Source organism: Sander vitreus, chromosome 11 (assembly GCF_031162955.1).
Source record: "Sander vitreus isolate 19-12246 chromosome 11, sanVit1, whole genome shotgun sequence".
Lineage (NCBI taxonomy): Eukaryota > Metazoa > Chordata > Actinopteri > Perciformes > Percidae > Sander > Sander vitreus.
In genome coordinates, this window is record NC_135865.1 from 27,458,273 (window position 1) to 27,477,920 (window position 19,648).

Genomic DNA, 19,648 nt, shown 5'->3' on the forward strand with positions numbered 1-19,648 from the left:
TCTGCGCTGGAAACTGAATGTGTATCAAGGTAGAGATTTAAATAAAAGAAATAGGCTATAATGGATACCACACCTGGAGAATAATCAGTTGTGACAGCAGCAGAGTCCTCGATCACTGCCGTCCTGCTTGAGGTCTCCCTCCTGGGACTGGCGGGTAGAGAGATGACCTCTGTGTCAGCAACGCTGACATCTATGTCCAGCCACGGTGGCATCTCATCCATCAGCAGGTGTCCCAGTTTCTGATCAACTGCCTCGTCACTGGTTTCCCTTGGATTTCTGGTTTCTGTGAGTGTTTGAAGCTTGGAAGTCTTTCTACACCGTTTTGCATTCTGAGCCATTTTGGACTTTGACTCGTTGGGGTTTGAATCAAACAAATGTTCGAAGAGTTCATCATTTTCACTGATCCTGGAATGTGAGTCAACCACTCGTAAATCAACTAATTGTTTGTTTCTGTCAGGACCATCAATACCGCAGCGAGGTGACGCATCCCCGCTGTCCTCAAGAGAACATGCTTCGTCCGCAGATCTAAATCTGTTGTTGCTACGGCTACTTTTTCCCTTCTTTTTCCTGTCATTTGAATGATCAACATACTCCTCCCTCTGCAAGGCTCTCTTCTTACTGGATCGACTCGTTTCTTCTCTTCTGGATTTTTTAGGTTTCTGAACCTCTGTTCCTGAAGTGCGGTCTTTGTCCAGCGGCGGTACCTCATGGTTATCGTTGCTACTCAAATCCTCTTGAGGGCTTCCTGAATCCAGAGTGGCTAACCAAGGACGATTACAGGAGCTCGGTGTTTCCTTGACAAAAACGCCATTACTGTGACTGAGCGGGTTCGATTCTGAATGTTTCAGAATGACACCTGCATCCATAGTCTCAAGGTCCGAGGATCCTGTAGAAGGCGTCAAGTCCTGCTCTACGGCACCTTCTGCTGTTGATGCTCCGTTCGGTGAGGTGCCATCTCTGGCTACTGAGACAACGAATGTCCCTCTGCATCTCGATTTCTGACTTCCCCCAGAATTTGTCTTTATTTTGTGCTGTGTATTATTGTCCTCGTGTGCCGACTCTGGATGTGTGAGTTCATCTGCACAAAGCAGGAACTCTTCTGGAAGTTCTTGGTGTTTGCTTGCTTCATATTTTCCCCAGACTTCTTCTTCCACTTCATTGTGGACCTGTTCCAATTTGGATCTAAATCGGTTGTCGCTACAGCTACTTTTTTCCTTCTTTTTCCTGTCATTTGAATGATCAACATACTCCTCCCTCTGCAAGGCTCTCTTCTTACTGGATCGACTCGTTTCCTCTCTCCTGGCTTTTTTAGGTTTCTGAAACTCTGTTCCTGAAGTGCAGTCTTTGTCCAGCGGCGGTACTTCATGGTTATCGTTGCTACTCGAATCCTCTTGAGGGCTTCCTGAATCCAGAGTGGCTAACCAAGGACGCTTACAGGAGCTCGGTGTTTCCTTGACAGAGGATCCATCGCTTAGTGGGTTCGATTCTGAATGTTTCATAACGACACCTGCATCCATAGTCTCACGGTCCGAGGATCCTGTAGAAGGCGTCAAGTCCTGCTCTACGGCACCTTCTGCCGTTGATGCTCCGTTCGGTGAGGTGCCATCTCTGGCTACTGAGACAACGAATGTCCCTCTGCATCTCGATTTCTGACTTCCCCCAGAATTTGTCTTTATTTTGTGCTGTGGATTATTGTCCTTATGTGCGAACTCTGGATGTGTGACTTTATCTGCACAAAGCAGGAACTCTTCTGGAAGTTCTTGGTCTTTGCATGCTTCATATTTTCCCTGAACTTCTTCTTCTTCCACTTCATTGCGGACCTGTTCCAACTTGGACCGACTGCACTCACTTTCACGCGATAGCGGAGGCAAAGTGACAAACGTTTTCCTGGAGACCGAAGACACGCTCCTGCCTTTATTCCTGGACCTCCTGCATGTGATATTGGGCGTGGCCTCTTCTGTCATATTAATCTCCTGTGGTAATTTTACACCTTTGCTGGCTTTTGGTAATTCATTTTCAGGATCCATGAAATAATCGTCCAGGTCCGGCATAGCAATGTCCGGGGACACGGTTTTGGACTTGGTATGGTCACGGGATTTTAATTTGTCCTTTTTCTGATTGTTGCCGGCTTTCGACTTGCTAAATTTGGGAATGCGAGATGTGATGACATTCCTACACTGTGTTTTGGGTGACACTGACGCGGAGTGTGTGTTATCCTCTAGTGCATGGCCCTCTGTCTGCAACAACGTGCCAGTGGGAGCATTCTGAACCTCACTCAACCTAGAAGCCGCAGTTTTTTTCACCTGTGGATTTTCAGCCACACTTGACCCACAGGCTTGTTCCTTGTTCTTCTTGCTTTTAGGCTTGCCAGAGCGGCCAGTTTTTTTGGCCTTGGTTTCCACAGTGACTATCTCAGGAGCATTACTTTGGGTCATATCCATTGTTGTATTCAGAAGCACAGTCTTCTCTTGTTTGTTACCATGTTCTGGTTCCATTTCCATGAATGAGCTACTTGGTAGGGGAACGTCGTCAGAAAGAGATGGCTCAGGTTTTTCACACGTGCTTACAGCGGAGGAGATTTGACTGTTTGGAATCATATCAAACACCGATGATTGAGAGAACATCGATGACAGCCTCTCCACTTCATCCCTAAGGCTGCTGGACGGACGGGATGTTCCTGTCTGGGGAGCTTGTATAAGCTGGCTTGAATGCCTTTTCTCAGCATCTACGTTATCTGTGAAAAAGAAGTTGTGAAAAACAAACAAATGACTTATTTCCAGGGAATTCTTCATCAGTATCTCAGGGCAGCTACTTGAAAATGTGGATTTATAATGGAGTAACACCAACAATTTTAAAGCACCCTACCACAGAAAATATCAGTGGCCTCTCGGGGTCTGTTCTGGATATTGACGACATTTGCACCAATGTTTTTTTCAGGCAAGTCCGCAGTTACTTTTCGGAGGGGACACAACAAATCCCCTAAAATTTCTGGCTGAGGAGGTAACTGATCTGTAAGACTAGAGGACAGAGAGAGAAAAAGCAGAAGTCATTCACAGCTGCCTAAACAAAAAAACATACAGTACATGAATACAGTATTTGCTCACCTTGCAGCTATAAGATTTTCTTCGTCGATGTCACCAGATAAGGTCTTGTTGTCCTCAGACAGTTTAGGAAGATCCTGTGGGTAATCACAGATTATACGTGGCATAGTTTGATATTTGCAGGCATTTTCTATTGCTATTGTTTAATCTTATATATGTGTGCATTTGGTTAGAAAGCAGTCTGACTTTTAAAACCCCATGTGGAACAAATGACACAAGAACTAAAAGATTAAAAAAAATGAGTTTCTTATATCAGAATAGAGCTTTTGAGGGCAGGAATACCAATGTGAAACCGATCACCATGTCTGTACTTGACGATAAAAAACATCCCATCCGTTGTACTTTAAAACAAGATGCTGCAGATTAGCATTGTGCCCTGCCTTTCGTTACAAGAGGCACTCATCACTGTGTGCTGTATAAAAAAAATGGGACAAACAAGAAGAGAACTTGCACTCTAGCACTTTTGTTTAAAAATGTCTCCTACTAAAGCTGCCCCAGTAAATCACTTCTGTTCCCAAATTTAGAACTGTTCATTAGACCAGACCCCCGACTCTTGATAACTCATCAGTAAATAATGTACACGGGATGAATGACTACAGTCCAGTATTTTTGCACCAAATGAATAGAATTACAAAAGACTTCAAAGCTTTATCCCATTGGATGAATTAGACCTTTTTAGAGATGCCTGTGATTGTTTCAGCTGTTGTTTGAATGCATGTGCTTGTGTGCGATTGGCTCCGTTTGTTGTGTTTTCTGTCTGTAACTATTTCAATGAGATCTGGTAACAATCTGGTATAAAAAAAGAAATGAAAATAAATAAAAAACACTTTCACACCCTGTGCAATCACAAATATAAATTCTTATCTTTCCATATAATGCTATCGTGACAAAATTCTCACTGACTCATCGAGGTTCACAGTTCTCATGTCTCGTTGGGACCAACACCTCTTTCAGTTCTTGTCATAAGGGCTGCAACTAACGATTATTTTCATTGTCGATTATTTTCTCAATTTATAGATTAGTTGTTTGGTCTATAAAATGTCCAAAAAAAAGGAGAAAAAAAGCCGATCTGCTTTTCCCAAAGCCCAAGATGACGTCCTCAAATGTCTTGTTTTGTCTACAACTCAAAGATATTCAGTTTACTGTCACAGAGGAGAGAAGGAACTAGAAAATACTCACATTTAAGAAGCTGCAATCAGATAATAGTTTACTTTATTTAATAAAAAATGACTCAAACCATTTAATCGGTTTTCAGAATAGTTGGCGATATTTAATACTTGACAACTAGTCAATTAATCGTTGCAGCTTTACAATATTGCAATTGTTACCTTTAGGCAATTGTTAATACTTTTTGAGAGGAATCCTTACACTGTCAGAGAACAGGTCAGCCACCATGTCCAAGTGCTGCAGTGTGTTGCTGTGGAGGGTTTTCAGGATGAGGAGCTGTGAGAGAGAAACAAGATAAACTGCAGTCAAACAAGCCTTGATGTTAATTGCTGTAACTCTAAATGATTTTGAGCAAACAAACCAACCAGTTTCCTGTGCTTGTATTTCTTGGCGGCCAGCTCAAAGCACAGATCCTCCACTTGTCTCTGATAGTAGACAATCCCATTCTCCAGCTGCCTGCTCCTCTCCTTCTGGGCCTCCAAGGCAAGCGCTAAGGCCTTGTTGTTGGTCTTCAAAGAGACCTTGAAGAAGGAGGAGGTGTCTGTTGAAGAAGAAGTATGGAGAAGCATCACAACATCAATGTAACATGTTCTCTTCTTTTAGAAAATGCCACAAAGCCTGTAGTGTAGTTGTACAACATAAAGTCACATACATATTGGTGTGAAAATGTGTTATCAAATGAATGACAGACTCACTGAGAATCTTATTTTTGATCTTTGTCGCAGCTGAAGTATTCTTGGAAGGCTTGAGAGGCATCATCATGGGCCTCCTCATAGGTAACATTGCTGGATAGATAAATATGTAGAGCTTCCTGAGTGACGAAATTAATAACCTGAAAGAAAACGAACATGTTAACTGTGTACACCACCAGTGATTTGGCACACACAGAAGCATGTAACAAAGTTGGCTAACGTTGGTTTTGTTGGGTGATGTGCAGTGGTGGAAGAAGTTTTCAGATCCTTTACTTAACCTTAAAACAGTTTCAGATTTGTGACAGCTTTACACTATTTGTGAAAATGCAATACAGACACACGGGATGTTAAACTTGGGCGATAATAAAAAAAAAAAACTAGCATCTAAGTTAACCAATAGCAAAGCCCGTTTGGTAAGTAACCGAGCATACTTTTTCCATCTGCAAACCGATCATGCCCAACACAGAGCGAGCGTTAGGTTAGCTAGCTAAGTGTTTAACTTTGCTAACAATAAAAAAAGTTGTTTATGTTATCGTCTAAAGTTAATGTTAACGGTATAGCTAGCTATTTGAATGATGAATCCGCTTTGCAAACCTAACGTTAAGGTTAACTAACTAGCTAGCACGTTACTCTGAAAATGTGGGGAAAAAACCTACCGTTATTAAACGTTAACCAGCGGACGACTTTGCACAACCAAATGTCCTTATTGACGACCGTGAAATGATCAAAGTAAGCTAGTCTTTCATGACCTTAAAAACCTAAATTCATCGTGGGAAACAGGGAAACGCTGCTCTTTCCATTTTAACCCCTTTTTTAAACATAAACAAAAAGTCCGCCGTCTTTCCGCGCATGCGCTTGGAGGCGCGTCATAGAGGATACGGGCCAATCAGAAACGATATATTGACTTAGCCCATATGTCAATGTTTCAGAGTGATAGAGAAAGACGTGGCTCTGGCCCTTTTCTGCCTGCTTTGCCCATAGCTTTGCCTTACATCCATTGCATAGACTGTAAATATTAGTATTAATAATATACATTTGAACCACGAAACGAACAAACAGAAATAGCATGTTTTTTTCGATTTTCGTTTCAATTCAAAAACGAATAAACGGAAAAACAAAGCCGTATTTCCGTTTTTCGGTTTTTGATTTCAACGATTCAAACGAAAAAACAAACAGTACACGGACCGTACACGGACCTCTTTGGCTTTGCCCTGTGTATTTTTATACATAACTGATTAGGTAAATATGACATACTGGACAATGTAGTAGTTAACTAACTCCAGAAGATGGCAGTAGTGCAACAATGAAGTATGCAAGCTGCCGTTTATGGTTTCAATCGATAGTTCTGAGTGCTGTTTTTTTTCTTTATGGATCACAACAGTTGCATTCAGTGCAGGTCTCGAGTCGTCAGGGCTGCTGGTGTCGCGGTTTCTTTCAGGTGTTTAGCAGATGTATCCGAGGTCGGACTGCTTCATACATTGATGTCAAATTCATACAGTTAACGGGTAATTGGCATTTTTTTTGCTGTCACGGCAGTTCTGTTATGTTTCATGCGTCAACTGTTCCAGGAAGGAGGTTGTTTCAACCTACCGGCTAGTTAGCATATGAGGCTAACATTAGCTAGCTTGGCTAAAAACAGCTGGGAAATTTGTTCCTAGGATGGCGATAGTATGACCCGCCCTTATCTCCCTGAGATTGGGTAGTACTTGTTACATGCTCTGGTTGGATTGGTTAGGTTTAGGCACACGGGACAGGATTGGTTAGGGTTAGGGTAAGAATGCCAGGGTAAGCCATTCAGGGTCAGATTAGGGCGGGACATGCCTTCGCTATCCTGGGAAGAAAATACAGCTGTACTACTGTAATTTATGAAGCTAGTTGGCTAACGTTAGCTAACCCTATATTAGTTATACTATGTTCAACGGTAGTTGCTGCTAAATGTGTTTGTAAATGTCGCATATTACAAACACGATGACACATAAGCTACATTATACAAAATGCAATTAAATTCGCTAGCCGAGGCTACAAGGCAGTTGCTGGGTGAATTAGCTAGACAACTACTTAAAATACAGATTTTCTTGGCGGTCGTAATCTGTCTGCAGACTATCAGCACATCCAAGTGATAGTGAACATTATCGTATGTTCATTATATTAGTGATATCCTGTCTGATAAGGCGGAGGGCTTAGTCCTGAATCTGTCAAATGAGTCAGTGCACAGCAGTCATGCTGCGGCCTCCTGTTATGATCACATGATGAGGTGGAGAATGTGATGCTGCTACTTCTGCTTTCACCACTCGTTTTCCTTTTTCATATTATATAAAATGGCATGCATTGCAAACTCAGAGTCTGTAGCTTTCTTCAAAGGGTAAGTCTAGAGGAGATTTGAACGGTGTTAGTAACGTTAAATGAACAAGGAATGTAGTTCGAGTTTAACAGATGTACAGTTTATCAGCCGAGTCTAATCGCCCGTTCACATCCTGATTTCGACTTCATCTGTTGGACAATCCAGCAGGGATGGTGGAAGTATTATTATTATTATTATTATTAATAGCCACACTGTGAAAACTGTGTTACAAGTGGAATTATTATTATTGAATTTAAGTACATGGAAAAAGTCCTCACATTTTTCAAGCTGGAACCCTGAAATATATTTGCATGAAAAATAGCTGTTATTAATTGTCTGTCAATGAATGAATTAATCAATCAACTAATCGTTTCAGCTCTACTTGTATGTGTTGTTAGGTAACGTAGTAGTTTAATTTTTAACAAAACATCTTATTTTATAAGCTCTTCGTGTGTTTTGTTGCAAAAATCTTAATTTGTGAAGCAGCTAAAGCTGTTAAATAAATAGTAGTCTGCAATGAAGTGGAGTAGAAATATAAAGTAGCATGGAAAGAAAATACTCAAGTACAAGTACCTTAAATGTTGTACTTAAGTACAGTAACTGAGTAAATGTACTTAGTTAAATTCCACCACCGCAATCCAGGGATCCAATACTAGATAGTTCAGTAAAATCTGTTTCCTGTTGAGGGAAAACAGAAAGTTCAGATGCACAGAAAACAAATCTCATGATGTTCAAGCTTTACTAATACGATACAGTACAACTTTATTATCAGTTTACACTGAAATTCATTTTGCGTTCATGAGCAGCTCCGCTCAAACAAAAAGAAAAGTACGCACAAAGTTAGACAACAATCGCACATATAGTACAAAAGATGAAAACGCATCAACAGCCATGACAAAGAAACATGTTTCATGATATCCTGAGAATAAGAAACCAGAATCAGATGGATCTCTTGTAAAGCTATCCTATGATGTTTTAGAAAAGTTATTATTTGAAACATAAAAGGGTTGCACTGAAATGTTGACTTCCTCAAGTTGTGGTATTTTATCACATGGTTAAGTTTCATACGATTTCATTTCCTTTGAGGTCATTCTCCTGTTTGCAACCACTGTTTATTTCTTCACATTTCCACTTTTATGTGTTCATGAACACAATGTTGTACATGCTGTTTTAGTAAGTCAGTAAGTATACAGTTAGGTTGATACTGGCTTATAACGTACAGTCAGATCAGTACTTCACAGGGGTACAAGAGGGCCGAGTGCTTTACAGTGCTGATAATGATACACATGAAGGTAGTTCTAGTTCTCTGATTCCCTCTCAATCAATGACTGAACAAGTTAATGATCAAAATCATGAAATGATTGATCAGTTGCTAGAAACAAGCAAAAAACTGCTCTAATCTAGCATGACAGCAGTGAGTATGCAGTGTTTTCCCCAGGTTTGTGGAAGACTTAGGTGCACATATTTGGTGCTGGGGATTCAGTAGTCCTCCCTCAACAAATTTTGTTTTTCGATTAAAAGAAAATGCAATTTCAGATCACTTTGGACCATTATTGTAACCATATCTGTGTCTAAAACGTTATTTATGATGCTCAAATTCATTTTACATTAATTTGGCTTAGGCTAGTCTCGCTTTGCCAGACCCTCCTCCAAAGCGCGCTGAAGGGGGGTCTGGCTACGCCACATAGCTTTCGGGGATGGGAGGAAAACGTGCTCTGGTTTATTGGCATTTCTTTAAACCAATCGGAATCGTCATGGGCGGTGCTAAACTCCGCACAGAGCCGCTGCCAAATAGTCGTGCGAGAGAAAACTCCGATTGGACAGATAGTCTAGCTAGCTGTCTGGATTTACCCTGCAGAGATCTGAGGAGCAGTTAACCATAGTCCTCACAAATCCACCGGATTTAAAATTCCAACACAAAGAAAGCGGAAGGAAACGGAAAATACACGCATCCAACGGAATGTCCTGCAGCACGGGAGCAATCCCGAAAGTGGAACGCGTAGGATATAGACTAGACTTAGGCGATGCCCAAAATGGCTTGGTGCTGCGCCTAAGCCTAAATAAGCCTTATAATGGTAGGGAGAAAGTATGTAAAGCAGGCTAGATAAAAGAAACTTTATGCTGATGATGTGGAAATCAGCATATGAAAACACAGCAGTTGTTAATATTGCTTTTTACCATAACTGATCTAAGACCTAATCGTCACTGTCACTATTTGATTAAGAGTCCTTACACCAGTTAAAGAAAGTTGATCAATTATACCGTACATGCTTAAGATATATATTTTGTTGCATCTCTAGTAGGTCGAGCAGTGACATGGCTGCTGATGACAAGTCCTCGTCGTCATCCTCAACGGACTGGAGCGTCGAGCCGCCTGTCCTCTCGCCCACCAGCCCATCCCACTTGACGCACTTCAAACCACTGACTCCGGAGCAGGATGAGCCCCCCCTCCGCTCCGCATACAGCTCATTTGTCAACCTGTTTCGTTTCAACAACAAAGGTCAGGGACGCACGCCTACAACCACCTAGATGAAGTTATTGATTAGAGCTGCGAAGATTAATCAATTAGTTGTCTACTATTAAATGAATTGTGAAAAAGTGAAAGTTCTCTGATTCCAGCTTCTTAAATGTGAATATCTTCTAGTTTCTTCTCTCCTCTGTGACAGCAAACTGAATATGTTTGAGTTGTGGACAAAACGAGACATTTGAGGACAAATTCTAGGGCTTTAGGAAGACATTTTATAGTCCAACAACTAATCGATAAGTCATTTCAAATCTTTATTTTGTATTATATTGTGACCTTTTACTTAAAGTAAAAAAAGTTGAATATGCAAACGGATTCTGATAAATCTATAAGACAATAACACATCAAACATTACAGCATATGAAAAAAAAAAACCTATTCTGAGCAGTGTTTTGCAGCAGTTTACAGAAGTTATTAACCAGTCTTGTGAGGTCATGTGAATGGAATTGCTTGCCAGGAACCAGCGAGCCACGTGACTCTGGTGTTTATAGTCCTGCCTCTGAAGTCCTGCTCTCTGAACAACACTACTCCCTCACTGTGGCAGTGCGGGCCTCACACACTTTATTATATATTGTCTTTTGGAAAGATTGCATTTATTGAAGTTAAAAAACAGTGAAACAAATCAACAGCAAGACAAAATAAGAGTTTACTTGCAAAAGCTAATGTGTAAAATAATCGTTTCTCTGGATTACTCTGTTTTTGTGATCATTAGGACACAAAATCGTACTCGCGATTTAAAATGTTCATTAATTGCACACCCTTACATTATTTTACATTTAACTTAAATCTCTTTGATTGGATCATTTAGGCTGCAGCTAAAATGCAGTTGATTGTTTACGAGGCATTATGTTTTCAGGTTGTCCGTCTGTCCCATTCCTGTGAATGCGATATCTCACAAATGCCTGTTAGCCAATAAGAGTGCTAATCTCATAAGTACTGAGCTGACTATGGACACTACAAAAAAGGAATTAAAGGAAGTTGAATATAATGAATGCAGATCACATTAACTTTAATTTGTTGAGGCATTTTTTTTCTGTCTTGACATATTTGTTTCTTCACTTACTCTAAGTGGTGTGTGTGTGTGTGTGTGTGTGTGTGTGTGTGGTGTGTGGTGTGTGTGGTGTGTGGTGTGTGTGTGTGTGTGTGTAGAGGAGGGGCGTCCTCCCTCTACATCTTCAGAGAAGCCAGATTTGCCATCCCCTTCTCCTCAATCAGAGAGGAGCTGGTCCTCCAGTCCGACCCACTCCCTGTACGGTTCGAGGCTGCACCGGAAACAGCACCCAGACCACCTCCGACGTACCTCCACTGTCTCCGGTAAGACGCACACCCACAGATGTTGCTATTTGAGATTTGTGTGTTATTGATCAGATAGAAAAGTTGTCTTAAGTCAGAAACAGGTTTGCGATTGATGTTCATTCTACGAAACTTTTATTGAAAAGCATTTCTTCGGGGCTTCACTTTTTTTTCTTTTTCTAGCTGTCGGTGTAAGGTGTTCTCCAAAAGTAGTGATCTTTGCAGCTTTTAAATTAAACTTCAATGTATCTCATTTACATAAAGTCAGGGTCTCTTAATATCTTGGCCATTAAATGATTGACATCTTAGTTTTAGTGTGGAAGTCTGTAACATGTTGATGTACAGTATTATATTTGCTGCTTTTCTTTCACCGGCAGATTATACAGGACATATATATATATATACATTCATTTTATTCCATCTGGCTTTAGCAGTTCTTATGAAACCTGATATGCATTATCTGTAATTTGAAACCCTTTGTGAGTTGATCAAAAGCCTCTGTCTTGTAATGAGTGAACTAATCAGAGGCCACTGATAACATCATGGACCATGTCGTAGATTAAAGCTCAGTTACCTCATGCACTCTTAAAGCTGTGAAACAATTAGTTGATTACCTTCAAAGAAACTTCAATATCTAACACTGATTATTTGTAGTGAGTCGGTTACATGGGCTTTTTGTCATCACTTATTATTTAGATATAGATTCATTCGGAGTGGTATAATGTCTGGTTTTTCTCTGTTTTGTTTAATTGCGTCAGTTGTAATTTTGTAAGTATTAGAGCCTAGACATAAAGAGCGATATCACGATTATTAGCAGGGTTGACGTGTAAATCATATCCAACACCAAAATACTGATGAAGTAGAGAAACGAGTGTTTTCAAATGTATAATCAGTGAATTCTGGACTCTCCGGTGATTGTCATTAGTTTTGTTAAAAGAGGAGTGTGCCACCTTGTTTTTAATTTTTCTTGCAGTCAACGTTTTATAGTATTTTATTCTAGGGGTTAGTTGTTGAATAATTACATTTTAATATCAGTATTTATCCACATAAACAGAAAGTTCTGTTTGCATTTCATATTTTACTTTCCAGAGGAATCTGCAAAAGAAAGGCGCAGACTCAAAACAAATGAAATATGATGTTTGGGGTTGAAACTAGAGGTGCACCGATCCGATATTAAGATCGGATATCGGTCCCGATATTGACAAAATAGCTGGATCGGGGATCAGAAAAATTAACAGATCCACGGGCCGATCCAGTTTTGTTAGTTTTTTTCCCCTCTGTCGAACGTGTGTCGCATGCTGGAAGAGTTGAGTGTACAAATAAATAAGAATTCAATACATTACATCTATGTTATTTTGTCTTAGTTAGGAAAGTAATGTTTAGTTAGGAAAGTCTGGTGCCTTTAGTCTCTTCCACATGGTGGAAAGAAGGTGGAAGGTGGAAGGTATACAGTGTATTATTAATTCAACAACGGTATTGGATAGGGTTGGGCGATGTCACCTAAATTGGCAGTTGACGATGCTCACAGTAAGACATGGTGATGGACGATGATATCGTGGGGGGGGGCTGGTAGGGGCAGTTTTTTTTTACAACTTCACCTACTTTCACTTAGCTAACTACGGTGCAGTAAAGTCAATCAGATGTCCGTGATCTGCGTAACGACAGTACAGTGGGACCTAATATACCATCATTACTGAGATTAAACTACATTCTCGGTTATGTTTGCACTGAATAACGCATTGAATAAACAGAAACCTAACTCTTGCAGCGCACATGAACAGATGCGCAATATTAGCTCACACATAAAATAACACCCTCGTGAAATAGCTAGCCTACTGTTGCTAATGCACATTCATAAATCCTGTATTACATCGTCCCGTACCTACGGGACATCAGACTTATTGATGCACACACACAGTAGTGTCAACAAACTTAGTCCAATGAGGGGAGAAAGGAAAGTGATAGCGTTCCAAGTTAACGCTTATTTCTCTCTGGCTCGAGACCGCTGTGTCCAACGGTACTAGCAGGTAGAGTGAGTAGAGCAGATAGAGGGGGGAAAAAGTAACTTCCACTTAAGGGGCCCATCTTGCACCCTGCGCAGCACAGCGCAAAGCCCGCGGCAAGTGTCTTTGCTAGTTTAAGACCGACGCACTTGTCAATTTCCCGTCCAGCGCCACGATGGTGGCTCTCGATATCGTCCATCGGCACAACCCTAGTATCGGATCTGTATCGGGTATCGACAGATACACAAAGCCCAGGCATCGGTATCAGTATCGGGACTGAAAAAGTCGGATCGGTGCATCCCTAGTTGAAACAGATTTTGTCATCAGAAAGATGAATGAATGTACAGGCTGTAACATCCGTTCTCATGTCTTTTCTGATTACAGTGGATTGGCCAGGTGAGGGGTCTTCTGCACTGTTGTTTTACTAAAGATGCTTTTAGCTTGACTTTAACAACTCGGTCTGACTGAGTGGCCTTACACAAACTGTTTTGTGCGTCTGAGTGCATGCGAGTGTGTGCGCGTGTTTTGATATTTGCATTTTCAATGAAGCACTTTCTATTAGTCTTTGGTTTGCCCTAATGTTTTCCACTCGGGTACTAATAATAATTGGAATGATGTTTGTCATGAATGACTTTTTAAAAGCTAACATTTCTATTCAACATGTTTTTGTTTCTTGTTCTTTTTATTACTTGCATCATGTGTTGTTTTATACACATTTGCAACTTTTTACGAAAGTGTTTTATAATGTGTTGAAGTGCATTGTCAAATGTTTGTCACTTAGCTGTCATGTTGAAATGCACTGTGATGAATAGGAATTGAATTGTTATGGCTGTGTATTCAATAAATATTTCAAGAAAAAAGGCATATTTGACAATGCAGCAGGATAGATTGTAAAGAATACATGAACCTTTTTCGGTTCTTGTGTTGATTTGTATGTGTGCGTTTCTGTCTACATGCATGACTTTAGACGGCAGCAGGAAGTCAGATACGCCTCTAAGCAATCATGACCCTCGCACAGCTGTGCAACTTCGCACTGCACTGAAGAGGCTGAAGGAAATAATGGAGGGAAAGAGCCAGGTATTCACATCCAATCTGAACCTTTACAAACCCTTTTCTTTGCTACATTTGTACATCTTGACATATCTTAAATGTATTATACAGTAAATGAACCGACACAGCAATAAACACACTTTTGCTAAGGCCATTTAAAATATTTGTATTCTGTGCCATGGCAATTTGAAAAGCCTTGCCACAAGCTGAACCCATGCAGTTTCGCTTTGTGGCTAAAAGCGGTGTGCTGTGGTTTTTGTTCCTCTTCAGGACAGCGATCTGAAGCAGTACTGGATGCCAGATAGCCAGTGTAAAGAGTGCTACGACTGCAATGAGAAGTTTACAACCTTCCGCCGCCGCCACCACTGCAGACTGTGTGGCCAGATCTTCTGCAGCCGCTGCTGCAACCAGGAAATCCCGGGAAAGTTCATGGGCTACACGGGTAAGTGACATACTCAAGATGAGTTGCTGTATTTCTCAAATAAACGCCGGGTCTCAAATACGAAAAAAAAAAAGGTGGATAAACTCTTGGTGCCTTTTAATATAATATGCATGACAGCTAAGCATAATGTACATTTCTATCGCTTTGATTTAATAATTTCAACAATATGAACATGCTATTTTCAACCCTTTGTTGTTCTTTAGTGTTATCGTCCTATTTCAGTCAGTGTGGGTGTTTGTGTGTAGCCTGGCTGCGCCCTCTTACATACTTCCGCTCAATTTTCGTTTTCCTTCAGTCTGGTAGGACCAGGCTAGTATGTGTGTTAATGTCTGAGACAAATTGTATTTTGTAGTAACGTACATGTGCCACAAGATGGCAGTAGCTACATTTGAAGTACTGTACGTATGAGAACCGTGCGAGGGTTGTGGCAGGAAGAGCGAGCGCTACGGCGTTTAGCCGAGAAAAAGTGAGCGTCATGCTGCTACGACAGTTAAGTTTAGGAAAAACATTGGGGTTTGGATTAAAACACTCCCGAGGAACGAACACGCGTTTCCTGTAAAAAGTATTAAAATATTATATTATAAAGATATATAATATTATATATTACATTTTGCGAGATTTTGCGTAACTTCCAGCCGTAGCTGTATCCCTTCTAGCCACGACTCTGTGCGAGTCACTGAATTTTTCCATAACACGGTCCTGCAAATGTTTCACAATAAAAGCCTTATATAAAGTCCTGGTACCCTCTGTACCCGAGTCAAACTTTCGTTTAAAAGCATATTTAGGAAGCGCCACTTTTAAGATGTAGCGTATTTTTGTTTTTCGGTCAAATGGCCTTTTGAATGGGAGTGCTAGGGGCACTTTTATGCTAGCCTCAAAATAGCTATTTTTAAAACACTAAGAAGGCTCAACACAACATGAAACTTTGCTTGAAGTATCACCAGGGGCTCTACACCTTAATGAAAGCATTGACAACACTGTTTGTGTACCCAGAGTTTACTAAAAAGGAAGGTTTTGAACAACTCGCCGTAGGTCTTGTTGTTTCCGGCTGCTACCACCTCGGCAGTCAAAATGAGTCGATATAAAAACAAGTAGCCACAGATTTAGTATATCCCTTGTGCACCGGTGTAGTTAAGGTGTAGAGCCCCCTGTGATACTTGGAGAAAAGTTTCATGTTGTGTCGAGCCTTCTTAGTGTTTTAAAAATAGCTATTTTGAGGCTAGCATCAAAGTGGCCCTAGCACTCCCATTCAAAAGGCCATTTCACTAAAATATGGTACATCTTAAAAGTGGCGATTCCGTCCTAAATATGCTTTTAAAAGAAAGTTTGACTCTGGTACATTCGCAAAAAGACCCTAGGTTGCATTTTGGCGAGAGTTACGCTTTAAGGTAATTAAAGGCCCTGGCCTCTGTTTGAGAATTTAACGTAGTTATGAGTGTATCATAACATATCTGATTCATTTAGTTGTGCAGTGAAAACGAATTAAAACACTCCTTCCTTTCCCGGTCTTTCTTTGTTGTCTCTCGGACTTCACTGAACCCAGGAGACCTTCGGGCCTGTACGTACTGCCGTAAGATAGCGCTAAGCTACGCTCATTCAGCGGACTCTGGCTCCATCGGAGAGGACCTAAGCGCCCTGTCCGACTCTCCCTGCTCTGTGAGTGTGTTGGAGCCCAGCGAGCCGCGGACACCTGTGGGTGGACGTAAGGCCAGCAGGAACATCTTCCTGGAGGAAGACCTGACCTGGCAGAGGTAAACACAAACACACACCCTGGTGCCATATCAAGTCTTAACTTTTTTTTTTCAAATCATTTACATTGAGTTTGACTCTGAATCAGACCTGATTGAATCTGAAAATGAAATGGTTAAAAGATTACCAGTTTGATTTTGCTCAAATAGAATCAGAAAGAAGACCTCATGCCTCATTCCTCCACACTTGTAAAATGCCTCCACCTACGGCTGGGCGATAACGCTAAATATCCCCATATAGTTCATTTCATATGTGGATAACGATACATATTACGATACAGCATGTTTTCTGGTAATTCATTAAATAAATAGTCTTTATGAAATAACCACATGGTAAAGCCTAATAGAGTATTTTTTCATTTTAGAACTTTAGTGCAAAATGAACATAACATGCAAGAATCCGAGCATAAGGCATTGTCCAAATAACATAAATATGGCTTTAGCGCAGTTCAACTGCTGTTTTTTTGACATCGTGATAGAAACGAAATAGAAAAATATAGACATTTTCATATTCTTTTGACGATATATATTGTCTTATGGCCCAGCCCTACCTCCACCCACCATGCTGTCTGTGTACATACAACAAAAATCCTGACTTTGTATTTCACGTCTATTTTGCTGTTGTACAGATGTACGTATGTTATGATTTTGTCATGTCATGATGGAAACACGCTGCCCTGGTTTTTTTCTCATCCTCCTCCATCTGTGCTTGCTCTTTTTCTGTCTTGATTTTCTGCTGTTTAAAACGTCTGCGTGTGCTTTGTATGTACTGTACCCTGTGCATGGTCAAGACTGAACCTGAATCATATCCTGGCATGTTTGGTTCAGTTAGCCCTGACTGAGAGGAATTAACTGCAATAGCGTGAAGTAGGACTCCTAAAGTAAGATATAAAGAAGACTCACTGGATGCTTTGCAGCATGTGATCTGTCAGGCCAACAATGCTGTTTGGGAAACTGTGTCTAAGTATTAAATGAAGAAGAAAAGAGGGAACATCTTATTTTGGAAATTTTATTAAAGCATGACTGTTTGGGCATGAGGACTGGTCTAATCTTCCTCTTCAAGTTACTGATTAACTAATAGTTAATTAACTTTTTTAAAGATTCATTAACCATGCACACAACAGGCTTATTGTTATATGAATGTTTAAAGACATCTTTGTTTAAAACATCCAAAAGTGCATGCGTTTTATAACCCTCTGCTTGTTTCCTGCTGCTGTTTTGAATCGGTGTGCGTCCTGCTTATTTGCTCTATCACTCTGCCTCAAAGACAACCTGTTTCCTCTCTCTCTCTCCTGGTATAGAAAAACTCCTATTGGGATGAGAAAGAAGTGAGTCTTGCTGTTTGTTTTATTCATTGTTCACATGTCTGATCTTTAGCTGTCTGTAAGTAAAGCTTTCTAGCAATAGTCTTCTGAATTATCACAGAAAGAATATATTCTGTGTGTGTCTGTGTGTGTCTGTGTCAGTATGATTCACCAGGAACAGCAGAACAGTGGCCTGACTTCCAGACTGACAACACTACAAGACGACATCGGCAAATCTCCTGCTAGGAAAAGGTCACTCACTTTGCTTTGGGTTCAGTTGTGGAGTACAATACGTTCCAGTGTGAACTAGGGGTGGGAATCACAGGGTACCTCACGATACGATACACGATGATTGGCTCACAATACCGATAATCTCGCAATACAGGAATTCTGCGATAATCAATATCTTGCTAGACAATCCTATAATGATACATCACAATAACGGTCTAACTATGAGTACAAAATGCCTGCGAAAAGCTTAAGTGTAGTTTTTCTCTCTTTATTCACTGCAAGGCCAAACTGTTAGAAAACAGTACAATTCTGCAGCACAAGTTTTTCAGTCTGTAAATTAAAATTACAGAACTAAAGAGCTACTATGGGTCCTCAAACTGCTGTCCGCCATCCCGTTGAAAACCTCTTCCTGTTCGGCTAGTTAACTTATGTTCAAGTTTCCCTCACTCTTGTGTTGAGCGCCACCTCGAGAAGCCATAAAGTTGCCACACTGGGAGCAGGGAAATCTATTGATATTTGGTGCCAGCGTATCGATTATCGCATGGCACGAGAAGGGACTGCGATATATTGCCGTATCGATATTTTGTCCCACCCCAAGTGTGAACGGTCCCTGTTTTGTCTCTTCCACAGGTCTGCCAGTGTAACCAACCTGTCGCTGGACCGCTCTGGATCCTCCATGGTGCCTTCCTACGACAGCTCAATCAGCCCACCAACCAGCCGAGCCATGCCGGGCACCAAGACTGGCACCAAGCTGGACCACAGTGAAGAGGAGAGGAAGATCCTACTGGTGGCTGGTTTAGTCTTTCCTTTTCACTGATTTTCATCCCCTTGTTTTAAAGCGTCTATAATCAATATTGTTTATCATAACAATATATCAAATGGCCATGTGAAAGAGGTCGCTTGTAGTGATGAACCTACAGAGAATTATCAGCTGAATCTGCCGCTTTTCCTCGGCTTTATGGAGCTTTATAGTTTCAGCTCATGTTTAACTGTCCGGCTGCAACTTTTTACTACGGTTTTGGTTCACTCTCACCGCTCTCATAGTGTAATTTTGGGCCACAGCCGTTTTCACAGAAAAACCCACTGTACACTACCTGCTGAGCAGCAAACAGCAGACAGACACAGTTAGAGACTCGCTGGTGAACATAGTGGAGCATTTAGCAGCTAAATATTTTCCTCGGGAGTTGCTAAAGACCAAAAACGGAGATAAAAGAGAGAAAATATTGGACTTACATCATGTAGACACAAACACAACTCTATATGCATCATCATGTTGCATTGTAACTGCTGGATGTGTAAATAAGCGACTGTTTGCTAATAAGTTCACAAAATCAACTTAAAGTTGATGATGTTGTATTCAAAACTATTTTTTGTTGTCCCCAATCGACCAAAAAACATATTTAATGTATATATTTTTATTTTTTATTTTTTTATTTATTCCATTATTAACCATTACTGTCATCCTGCAGGACTCCTCCCAGCTGAAGGACTTGTGGAAGAAAATCTGCCACAACAATACAGGGATGGAGTTCCAGGACCACAGATACTGGCTGAGGACCTACCCCAACTGCATTGTGGGAAAAGAGCTTGTCAATTGGCTGCTAAGGAATGGCACCATCTCCACCAGGTAGCATCTCACTTTCTGTACTGTGTCGTGTTAATGGTCTTTGGAAGGAATATTCAAAGGAATAGTTAGACATTTGGTGGAATTATGGTCATTCGCTTTCTTGCCAAGAGTTAGATAAGAAGATT

The 19,648-nt window shown here is 40.8% G+C and overlaps 1 protein-coding gene across 7 annotated transcripts in view; it reads left to right on the forward strand.

Moving 5' to 3' along the window:
* Positions 1-6,319: 6,319 nt before the first annotated feature.
* Positions 6,320-19,648, forward strand: part of pikfyve (phosphoinositide kinase, FYVE finger containing) — a 37,760-nt gene continuing 24,431 nt past the window's right edge. For 2 of the 7 annotated variants that reach the window (XM_078262603.1, XM_078262604.1), the window contains exons 1-10: positions 7,218-7,322; positions 9,602-9,801; positions 10,975-11,139; positions 14,089-14,198; positions 14,442-14,613; positions 16,157-16,364; positions 17,663-17,689; positions 17,828-17,917; positions 18,527-18,683; positions 19,366-19,523. In XM_078262603.1, coding sequence (XP_078118729.1) covers positions 7,279-7,322; positions 9,602-9,801; positions 10,975-11,139; positions 14,089-14,198; positions 14,442-14,613; positions 16,157-16,364; positions 17,663-17,689; positions 17,828-17,917; positions 18,527-18,683; positions 19,366-19,523 — 1,331 coding nt within the window. In that variant the 5' untranslated portion in view covers positions 7,218-7,278. Of the gene's footprint in view, positions 6,466-7,216; positions 7,323-9,601; positions 9,802-10,974; positions 11,140-14,088; positions 14,199-14,441; positions 14,614-16,156; positions 16,365-17,662; positions 17,690-17,827; positions 17,918-18,526; positions 18,684-19,365; positions 19,524-19,648 lie in introns of those variants that run through there. The other 5 variants (XM_078262607.1, XM_078262608.1, XM_078262609.1 and 2 more) reach the window with 5 other exon arrangements.